The sequence below is a fragment of the Melanaphis sacchari genome, unplaced genomic scaffold (assembly GCF_002803265.2).
Source record: "Melanaphis sacchari strain LSU unplaced genomic scaffold, SCAv2.0 Contig43_pilon_pilon, whole genome shotgun sequence".
Classification (NCBI taxonomy): domain Eukaryota; kingdom Metazoa; phylum Arthropoda; class Insecta; order Hemiptera; family Aphididae; genus Melanaphis; species Melanaphis sacchari.
This window is the reverse complement of record NW_020271284.1, coordinates 1,091,801-1,104,159: the sequence shown is the minus strand read 5'-3', so window position 1 is coordinate 1,104,159 and position 12,359 is coordinate 1,091,801. Positions and strand designations below refer to the sequence as shown.

Below are 12,359 nucleotides of genomic sequence, written 5' to 3'. Positions count from 1 at the left end.
TAATTGATATTTTATATTACCATAATTAACTTTAATATAAATAATAAGTTATTACTTATACCTATGAATTCTGTGTTTCATGAATCATAATGATATCTTACTCCCATTTTACTGCATACATTAAAAACAAATATGTAAAATCATAAAAATCCTACCTTTAATAAAAATTATTCTGTTAATTCAATCTATGTATAAATAAAAATGTATTTCATAGCTTGATTTTCGTAACAAAATTTATAGTGGGCTTATTATTATCGTCCTTTTTTTTTTTTCATAAAAATAAACAACGCGATTTATTTGCATTACTAACCTGTTTTGAAAGGTGAACTTAAAAATTACATTAATATATTTTAAATTTATATTTGTGTTTAAGAAAATAAACAACAAAAATAAATAACATAATATTATAGCAATATGATAACTACAAAATATGTTATAAAGAAATATTTTTAAATTTCTGTACTTCCTATACTATAAAAAATATTTAATAACTTATATCTTCATCTGTCACTTACCCTACGGTAATAAAAAATTACTTTGTGTATACATCTTATTTAATAACCTTATAATTATATTTTATTTGTAAGACTTTTTTTTTATTCTTCCGTTTTCGGCTGAAATAAGTGTACTTTTGAATAATTAAGGTTTTAAGAATGTTTAGTTTTAGCTTGAAAATGTTCAAATGATTATTCTATAAATATGTTTTAATAACATAATTTGTAATGCATTTTTGATAAATTATTATCGTGTCTATGTGTTACTATTTTCTACGATGGTAAAATACACATATTACGTTCATAAACCGAAATTCTAAGTTATTTTTATATTTGTTATGTTTAATAAGCATTTTATTTAAATATCACTGCAGCAATAAAATAATATTAGAGTGCCTAAAAGTGTAATTAGGTATTATTATTATAGGTTGTGAAGATGAAAGTGAAATTAGATACGTACTTAGAATGTAATATTATGATGTGTAGACGAATAAAATATGAATAATAATAGTTTTTAACTGGACCTATGTTATTAATTCATTCCAACTTGTCCATAATATATTAAACATGCACAAAAAAATAAAATATTTATAAATATTTGCATTTTGCGCATAGTTACATTCGAAAATTATAATTATGTTCCTATATCCTATTATATCATTTTATTTATTATAGATAATTTTATTAATTAATATTAAATATACATATCAAATATAAGATTTAAAATATTTTAGTATGCACACAAATGTTTTCTTTCTATTCCTTCCGCGTTAATACTTATGTTATTATCTCTTATTTTATTTCATTGTAATTATATATAAATTGAACATTAAATTATTATTTTTCTTATACAATACCGAACAATACTATAAAAGAAATTTCGAGTGTACAGTTCAATGATATAAATTATAATGCATCGTGTGTCATATATTATAAATTATCATTATGACAGTACATTTTTCGTGTATAGCTGTACTTCCATAACATTTAGTATCGAAATCCTTTTTATACGAATAAACAATCAAAAAACGTCACGATCGATCGATAAGACATAAATTGTTTAAATAGCACATTGTATAATATATTACTATAATATCATTTTTTTTTTCTAATTAGAGATAATCCATGTACGTTTCAGATAATTTCCAGTTTCCGATTTAAATATGGCCTGGAGTAATAACCAGTCGTCCTTACAATAATTATACCTCAGTGTGCGCTACTGATCCTACATTATTATTGTTATAGTTATGAAAGGAAATCTCTCTATAGATGTATAATATACTCAGTGGAGGTGTGTCCAGTACGCAACACTGTTTTAATATTGTTATCGCGTATATTGTTATTATACACAGTATATTATGTGTGACATGTAAGCGCGATTACGCGTCTTCGTCGACGACTACAATTGTGTAACAGCCTCCCCCACCACCCGCACGCCAACGTTACAACTGCCCACCCATAATGAGACGCTTTAATTATTACATCATATTCTTTTTCCCGAAAATTTGCGTGTACAGCTATGCATTATATTTTTTTATATTCGAAATAAAATCTGTGCCTCCATATTATTATGTGGAACTGTCTGTATAATGATTATGTTCTATATAATTCCACATTGATACGAACATAAAAAATAAAATAAATTGTGTAATGTCTCATGATGTTAGACGCGTGCAAATACCTACAAATGTATAATAATAAATAATATTGTCTACACGAAGCAACCAACTGGCAATGAAATAATTTAAATGCGATTTATTTGACAGTTATTATTTTACACATATATTTATGCGCGTTAATGGAACTCTTTTCATAAATACAAATGTAAAGTATTTATCCATTAACTAAACATGGTTGTATGATAGAACTTAATTTTTTTTTTTTGCTCACGTGTTCACATTGTGGGGAAAAAATTGATAACCTTTGTACCAACTATTCACTTGAATAAGAGTATTAAGTATTTTAGAAACAAAAGCAAATATTTTTTTTTTTTTATTAGTAGTATCTAAATATTGTATTTATAAATTACAACTAATATGTTAGATAGTCGATATTATATCTGCCATCAATATCTTAACATTTGTATATTTTTATTTTTCTCTAAAATACTTCACCTACAATACTATACTAATGAGCTTATAACCTTTTATTACTATTTAGTTAAAAACATTGCAGTATAGATGAGTGGACGTTTTAATGTAAAATCATATTCTATATTTCTATAATTGGATAAAATTAATAATTAAATGTAGTAAAACACATGTATATATTTTTTTACACAGTCTTGTAGTAATTAATATGATCTAAAATCAAACTATTTTCTAGCTTATTTTACTACTAATTAGTAATTACAAATTATCATTAGTTGTTCCTTTTTTAAACTACTTTAAGCCACAATGACATTGATATTATCTTTTGATCTGTATAATAATATTGTTTCTCCATGGAAAATTTTTAAATAATTAAATACCTACAATACATAAACATCAATCTATCTATAATTCTTTCCTTACTTAGTGTGTAATAATAAAATAATTTTATAGATTTTTAATGATAGTTATAGTTCATAGTATTTTTTACACTTAATAATATAATATTGTTAATGAGTTTATTTTTAACACACATAATAAGATTATTACTTATTTTTATCAAAAATCTAAGACAAAACATGAAAAAATATGAAAATTTTACTACGCAAAATCAAAATATTAATATAAAGGTTAATAATTTAATATTTTCATTTAAAGTTCAATTTTATGATCGAAATATCAAGAAAATAATGTCATGTCCAATTTACAAATATTTTAAAACGAATAAACTACAATATTATCTATAAAAATCGTAAAACTATAATGAATTAATTAAAATTAAAATTTATCTAGACTTTATAGTATTGATTTTGAATTGTAATTCGTGAAATTATTTGTTTTAGACAAATTGAACATTCTATCTGAGTATTAGAATGACAGTGTACCACGTCTTTATAGTTGATTTGTTCATACGAGTAATGTTAAGGACGAAATATGTTTAAATCGCATTTAAACACTGAATTTTAATCATTTTTATTATTTTATTTAAGTCGTAAATTAAACATCGATTTTAAACGACCTAGACATTCTTCCAGTCGAGGACGGAAGAATGCTAATGTTTTTTTTATTTATCTAATGAGGTAACTATAGTATTGTTAGCATCAAATATTTTAGGTTCTCATCAAATATAAATTTATTTGTCTTACGGTATTATTTTTTTTTAATTGTGAACAATTCTCCATATGAATTACTTTGAAATTATAATAATTCATTAGTACCTAGCCCTGAAAATTGAATATATTTGGTATTTTTAAACGATTATATTACCATTTTCGTGTAGTTTCCAAAAACACAAGGAAAAATTATGGAAGTGTTGAAAAAGTAAAAGCATTTTAAGGTATTGTGGTTTTCATTTTTATCTGAACTTTGTTTTAGTTATTCTTTTAATTCGACGATTTACTTTAAAACTTTAATAACAAAACAAAGTTTAATGATAGTTACCCTCATCTGCATTACCTTATTTTTTTAACTTTTATTAATAAACATACAGTTAAAGATTAATTTACTTTTATTTTTAAATGTTGTCAATTCAAAGCTATACTGGCAAATAATTGTAAAAACAGCACATACTTAGCTAGTTTTAAGTATTTCGTTAGTATTTTGGACTTTTTAATATATTATACATATTTACTCTACGATTATAATATTAACTGTTGCAAATAATGGGTTCGTCTGGTTATGTATACAATTGAATATGAATGATATACTTCCTGATTATTTGTGTTTTTCTTGTATAAAATAACAATATTTGTAATTTTAGGTCGACCACGGAACGTCACTGGATTCTATCACAACACGAAAATTATTCAAGAATGCGGCTCAAACTTTGTCCCAACTATCATTTTGATAATCATCAAAATGCTAGTAATTTGAGAGATAACGCCGGTAATTAATATATTATAACATTGTTTAAAACAAACTTCATAAATAAAAAAAAAAAAAAAACCATATTTTCTAATGCAGGCATTTTGTTATTATAAATTTAAATATCTGACTTTTTTATTTTTATATGATTAACTTTTAACTGTTTTATTTGCATAATAATTTTAATTGTATAACTATATATCTAGGAGGTGGTATTAAATGTATGATGGATTGTCCGGAAATACCGCCTTGCATGCCTCAAGTAGCCGTCCGAAGTTTGGTAGAAGAAGATGGTGAAATGTTACCTGATGAAGATATAGCTTCGTATAAAATGAATTATCCAGAGTAATTATATTTTAGCATATTTTTTTTTAAATTTTATTTGCTAGTTACAGTATATTTTTATTTATTAAGTATAATATAGTTTTCTTCCCTGTGAGTTATTTTAAAGGAAAAAAATAAAAAATATAATAAATATTTTTATAAAAAAAAAAGTTTTTGATAAATTTTTTTGAAAAATTAAACCTTTATTTTTTAATACTGTACAATATAGTTTATAGTTTATTATATAGTTTTAATAATATTTACCTATCAAATTTCTTTATAATTTTTAGGGAAGACAATGAACGAAAAGAAAAGTTGGTTTTATCAGTTGACTGTCAATTAGTAACTTTAATGAGTGTAATAAAAGGACGATTAGTCATATCTACAACACATGCGTACTTCCATGACTTAACCCCAATCACGGAGGATTGTGATAGACATGACTTTAAGGTAGGATATTAATATTGCTTGTACATAATATTATTTTTGACCAAAATTGAAAATTTGTTCATTTAACACCTATACATTTAAAACAAAATTAACTCCTTATATTTCCTCAATGTCTTTACAAATTACAGAACAAAAATTTATAAATTATGAAATTTTTTTTTTAATTATTATTGTTAATTTAATTTTTTGTAACTTAAATAGATACCTAAATCAAGTAATTTTAAAATATATTTTGAATTAAATTAAATTTTATAGTACATAAATATGAACAAATTAGTTATTATTTTGTTATGATAACAAATGCTGATAATAAATTATAGAAATAAAATATGTCTTTTAACATATAGTATATTATTGCATAAAATATTATATTATTATATACATATTATAATATATTAATTAATGTTTTATGATAGAATATTCATTATACAAATATATAGTATATTATAATTGCACTTATAAATATTTAACAATTTAGATCACAAAACTGAATATTTAAATAATACATATTATAATTATTAATGTATAATGTATATAGATAAGTAGTATGTTTGTATACTGACTGTAATATAATACGTAAGTGTATATTATCAGAAAACATTTTTTAAATTCATAAGAATTAATTTGAAAATTGACTATAGTTAATACAGGATTTAAGTAACTGTGTAAACTTAAAAACACTAATAAAAAAGATTTATCATTAAGTATTTTATTTTTGGAAGAACAAATTTAATGGGAAAAAAACATTTTATTTGAAAAAAAATAATATATAAAGTACAATAAATAAATAAATATTATAATTTTACATTAATTTAATTATTACCTTAATTATACTCTATAAATACATTTTAAATTGTCATGATATAAATATTAAATAATCATTTGTATACACATATTTTCAAAAAAATAGTTGTAAAAATTGAATGCATATTTTCTTAAAAACGTATATAGAAATTTAATTTTATTGTTTTATACATTTTATGGAACTTAAACGGACTAGTTAAACATTTATATAGAAAAGTAAAAGTTAATGGTGTATAATATGTTTGTATTATTCGCTGAAAATAATTATTAACGATTAATTATCGATAAAATCAAAAACTATATACATTCCTATTTAATCAAACAACTAAAATGCTTAGAAAACAATCGATTTAAATAATAATACTACAATGGAATTATAGTTTTTTTTTTTTTTATTTTTATTTTAAATACAAATGCGCATATCGTATTACTCTTTGCAGCAGTGAAATTTACAACCGGACATCATTTATTCATAGGAGTGCTAATTATTGGCAACACTATATTGTATGCCACGTCCTTGTGTCTAGTGAAAGTAATGTGTATCAAATTATACAATCCAAATTGTTCAAAATGGATTGTATATTTGATTCATATTTTTAGCTACTGATACATACTTAACTAAATGACTATCAAGTAGAAGTGTTTCGGATGTATCAAGCATACAGTATATATATAACATGTCACGTGTAACTAATTTTAAAATTAAATGTATCATAATTAAACAATAATAAACGTTTCAACTGTATCCAGTTTTCAATATCCAAAATTTAACGTATTGACTTATGGGGATGTTTTGTAAATAAAAATCATTTTATAAACGTATGATAATGAAACACATTAAAATTATACATAATATGATAATAATATGTTAATATGTAATTAATATATATGTCATATATATATATATAAATGTATGCATTAATAATTTATTTATTTATTTATAAATGATATGAAAAGAACCTAAAAAGAGAATAAAACATTATAATCAATACTGATCTACTTATTTTCAGTGGTCCATGACAAAACTGAGAGATGTTTATTTACGACGATACAATTTACGTAGAAGTGCTTTAGAATTTTTCTTGATGGACCAATCAAATTATTTTCTTAATTTTACTACAAAGGTAAACATACAGAAATATATTACTAAATATTTATCAAAATTTTCAAATGTGTATATTATTCTTTTTATGATTTTAAGATTCGTTTGAAAGTATTGACTTCAATTTATAGCGTACATCCACCTAATTTCTCATTTAATAGCAGTCGACACCCACAAGACCTTTTGCGAAAGTCTGGTTGTACTCAAAAGTGGGTTAATAGAGAAATTACAAACTTTGAATATTTAATGCAAGTGAGTACTACTGTATAGTGTCAGTTATAGGTTTATCATGAATTATAATCAAATTTATGATTCAACTAATAATTATTTTTTACGCCCAGCTGAATACAATAGCAGGCCGTACTTACAATGATCTGTCACAATACCCAGTATTCCCGTGGGTGCTAGCTGATTATAAATCTGAAGAACTAAATTTGAACGATCCAAAAACGTTCAGAGACCTATCTCGACCCGTGGGTGTTGTAAATCCCAACAATGAGGCTGACGTACAAGCCAAGTACAGAAACTTTGAGGACCCAAACGGAGTTATCGGAAAATTTCATTATGGTACACACTATTCAAATTCTGCTGGTGTACTCCATTACTTGGTTAGGGTTGAACCGTTCACTTCTCTGCATATCGAGCTTCAAAGCGGAAGGTTAATTTTATTTATTTATAAATATAAAATATCATAGTTCATATATTATTTTTCATCAAACTATATCATGTGAAATTATAACTGAAAGAATATTAAGTATTTAACAATATTTTAGATTTGATGTGGCTGATCGTCAGTTCCATTCAATCGCGCAAACTTGGAAGCTTTTAATGGATACGCCGAATGATGTCAAAGAACTGATACCAGAATTTTTCTATTTTCCAGAATTCTTAAAAAATATGAACAAGTAAGTTTTATTAAAAAATGTTATTTAATTTTTAACTAAAAAATAAGTCACGAAAATAAAAATATTCATAAAATAAAAAATATATATATTAAAGTGTACATTTTTACAAGTTTTGAATAAAACGAATATTTCAAATAAATTATATTATAGATTTGATTTGGGTCGCTTACAATCGTCTAAAGAAAGAATCGGTGACGTTATTCTTCCTCCTTGGGCGGATAGTCCCGAAGACTTCATTTACAAACACCGAAAGGCTTTAGAATCTGAATACGTGTCGAGTCATCTTCATGAGTGGATTGATTTAATATTCGGATATAAGCAAAAAGGTCAAGCTGCAGTGGATGCTATGAATGTTTTCTATTACTGCAGGTGACATTAATAACGTCAGATATAAATTTTCAAATGTATATGTGTAACTTTTTAATTAATTTATTTATTTATTGATAATAAACGCCCAAGTAGGCTCATCACAATTTATACGAGTACATCACAATTTAATACTTATGGTTATAATACAAATAAAATGATCAATTATTAATAAGAAAAGATTGTAAATTATATAAGAATAAGGTAAACATTTTAAATATTTTACTTGTGCTTTATAGTTACGAGGGAGCCGTTGATCTAGACGCGATTGTCGATCCTATAGAAAGAGAAGCTGTGGAAGGCATGATTAATAATTTTGGACAAACCCCGAGTCAGTTGTTAAAAGAACCTCATCCGCTAAGACTACCATTAGACAAAGCGTTAGAAAAAATGATGAAATCGGACCACAAAAAACCAGATCTTACAATGATGCTGTCAGAATTATTTACGTTTTATGTTGAGGTACCTTTAATAATTAAAATGAACGTTTTAACGATGGCAAAAAATACAATTTGGCATTAGCTATAAAAAGCGCTTTTTTTTATAGATAACGGACAGCAAACATCCAATGGTATTTTTGAGTCCACCTCGGTCTGGGACTAAAGGACTACTACAGACTTTCATGACTGACGATACATTGGTTACAGTGTGTGATAACTCTTTGATCGGCAGGCACTCGTGGTTGCCATATGACAGACATTCCAATAAAGGATTCACGCTTGAAGTAGACCAATCACATGTTTTGCTAAAGTAAGTTATGCTATTAATTATTAGATTTTTTTCGGCTTCTAGTCAAATGCGACAATAATGTTAATCGTTTTTGTTTTTCACTTACAGAGGTAAAAAAGACCCAAGTGCATATCCAATGAGATCTTCCTCATATCATCCGTCCATTGAAATGAACAGCCACTTGTTTGCCGTATCTCACGACGCCAAATATTTATTCACCGCCGGCCATTGGGACTATAGCGTGAAAACGTTTAGTTTTTCAAAAAATAAATACGTTTCTTCTGTCATAAGACACTTTGGTAAACATATTACGAATGGCGGTTTAACAAAAATCGTTATAATAATACATAGACGTATAATCGATGTTTTAATTTTTCTTTTTCAGACGTAGTGACATGCTTGGCACTAGACTCCTGTGGATGGTACATGATAAGTGGCTCGAGGGACTGTACTTCGGTCGTGTGGGACGTTTCAAATGCAAACAATACAAATCCCAAACCATTCCAAACGCTTCTCGGCCATGATTTACCCATCATCTGTGTAGCGATTGCTACGGAACTAGATATGGCCGTTTCTGGTTCACAAGATGGCACCGTTAATGTATACAGCATACATCAAGGGCTTTTGGTACACTGTCTCACCCCTCTAGGATGTGTTTCCCCTCCGTCCATCATAACATTCGTGACAATTTCATTTCAAGGACATATCGCTTTTTCAGCTAAAGATAAAGTACGATAGAAGTATCAATTTATCAAAACTTTTATGTAACTATACTTACACATGTAATCGTGTATAAGTATACTAATATATTTTGATAATTTAAAATATATTTTAATGGCTTTATTGTTTTTAGAAAAACCATTCCGTCCATGTATTTAGCTGTAATGGTAACAATTTGGGTTCAAAATACGTTGCAGCTCAAGTAACTGGTATTACAACTATAGGTGATTGTTTAGTGGTGGTCGATGATGCAGGAGATCTAACGCTAAGTAGACTATTAGGGTGAGTATTATAAGAATGTTAAAAAACGCACACACAAAATTTCAAAACTATATGTGTTACAACACCGCTTGATTTAAATTTAAATTTCGGTTATACTAAATTATTTAATTTATATACTTTAGTGGAAAATAAATTTTAAAACAAAAATAAATTTATGACAATAGACCTAGGGTATTATTATCTCAAAAACTAAAAATTATATAAATTATATTCTCTCAAAAGATAATTTTCAATAAAAATTTTATTAAAAATGTTTTAATTTGTAGTTGGATCATAACAGTAATTGTCTTTAAGGGGTAAAGTATAGGCAATTATAATGAAAATTTAAGAAAAATGTTATTTAAATTATTTATTCACTCAGTTACACCAGTTAACAAATTAGTTTTTTTCAGCCAGTTTGAGTTCATACTATTTTAAAAGTACAGTTTAGGTTTTTACACATGATAATGTTTTTTTTTTTTTTTTTTTTTTTTTTAAGAATTTTATGATTGGTGTTTATTTATTATTGAATAATTTATTACAATATTACACAATTGCAAAGCTAAACTATTCACTTTAATTAAATTTAAGTTGTATAAGAACAATTCATAATAAATATTATAATGAGATATAATTAGTCTTAAAGTAACATGTAGATACTTTAATATTAAATGCACAACTGTTAAATAATACATTTATATTACACCAAAGCAAACAATAAAAAATATTTTTTTAACCTCTCTATTCTAATCTAGATGTAGATTCAAATTGAAATAATTAACTAAAACGCCATGTAAAGTGTCATGAACCAAACTAACATCTCAAACTGAAAAAGTAGTTATTACTAACTACGGCGTATAATTAATTATTATTGATATTATATACATAGGTACATATAAAATCCCTTTGATTCGTTTAACATGGTTTTTACATAAACAAAATGTTAGTTAAATCATTATCATAAATTCTACGATTTCAAAAACCACGTCAATTTAAAAATAGTAAAAGATTTAAAACAATTTAATAGAACATAATATTATAATTAATAAATTATGTAGACAATGATTTATGATACCTCCATAACACAAGTGACGCGAACGGACCCGATAAGTGTATCAAGCACAATTTGGTAAAAAAAAAAAAAAACATATTATCTAGTCTTTGAAGCTAATTTTATCGAAGTTTAGTGTTTACATGATAGATTTTTTTACGGTATTGTACACTTCAGTTTTCAAACAATACAAATTTGTATTTATTGTATATATTATGAGGAACACAGTTTAGAGAGGTAAGCAAGTTTGAAACGCTCAAATGTGGTCCTTTGCTGTAAACTTTAATGAATGACACATTTTATGAAGTGAAAACTAACGATAAACGTTAAGTTTATTGTGTTTTTAGTTTTAAGTTAAGCTCCTATTAATGATCCATAACTCAACGAAAATGTTGTTGCTTTTAAATATACCTATGTATATAATATCATATTATTAATTATAACTATACGTAGATTACCTAAGTATATTATGTGTTCAATTAAACTATCTACTACTTAAAACTTATCAAAACGAATAAAAAAACATCGTACAAAGTAATTAACAAAATAATAATTTAAAAAAATATATACATAAATGATTTAACGTTAAGACGGCGTTTACATCATTCAGCAGAAGATATTACTTAATGAATAAAATAATATTTTTTTCCTATTATTTTAACGTAAACCTTCGAATTTATTTTACAGCTTGCATCCGGTCTACGATGTCCCTCTGCACGTTCCAATCCAAACGGTGGTGGCGACGCCGGGCAACACACACTTGTTGGCGCCGCTGAGAGACGGAAAGATCGTCGTAATTGGATTGCCGAATTCAAACAATAACTGATAGTCGCCGTGACATCTCTTTGCGATAGAGTCTTTTTCAAACAATAACATGATATCGTTTCGACGATAATAATTTTTTTTAACTATCATTTTAGACATTCTGTTCTTGTTGTATAAAACGTTAGTTCGTTTTTAGTTTTAAATTGTACTCATTATTGTATTATTATTATTATTATTATTATTATTATCATTATCATTAAACATAGTATATATTTATATATATGTATTATTATGATATAATATAATACAATATATATAATAATAATATTTTATAAGACATATTAATGTAATATCGATTTGCCAAATATTATAGATAAAAACGTATTTCCTCAATTGTGTTGCTCATATATACATACTACATATTATATGTTCGAT

General features: G+C 25.4%; 1 protein-coding gene across 2 annotated transcripts in view; it reads left to right on the top strand.

The window, feature by feature from the left end:
* The window catches only part of LOC112597705 (neurobeachin-like protein 1), a 109,791-nt gene extending 97,632 nt beyond the window's left edge, over positions 1-12,159 (top strand). For both annotated transcript variants that reach the window (XM_025343874.1, XM_025343873.1), the window contains 14 exons: positions 4,344-4,468; positions 4,654-4,792; positions 5,062-5,221; positions 7,036-7,149; positions 7,227-7,379; positions 7,469-7,785; positions 7,901-8,032; positions 8,183-8,401; positions 8,638-8,860; positions 8,946-9,148; positions 9,236-9,426; positions 9,513-9,856; positions 9,981-10,129; positions 11,847-12,159. In XM_025343874.1, the coding sequence (XP_025199659.1) occupies positions 4,344-4,468; positions 4,654-4,792; positions 5,062-5,221; positions 7,036-7,149; positions 7,227-7,379; positions 7,469-7,785; positions 7,901-8,032; positions 8,183-8,401; positions 8,638-8,860; positions 8,946-9,148; positions 9,236-9,426; positions 9,513-9,856; positions 9,981-10,129; positions 11,847-11,985 (2,608 nt within the window). In that variant the 3' untranslated portion in view covers positions 11,986-12,159. The remainder of the gene's footprint in view (positions 1-4,343; positions 4,469-4,653; positions 4,793-5,061; positions 5,222-7,035; positions 7,150-7,226; positions 7,380-7,468; positions 7,786-7,900; positions 8,033-8,182; positions 8,402-8,637; positions 8,861-8,945; positions 9,149-9,235; positions 9,427-9,512; positions 9,857-9,980; positions 10,130-11,846) is intronic.
* Positions 12,160-12,359: the final 200 nt, after the last annotated feature.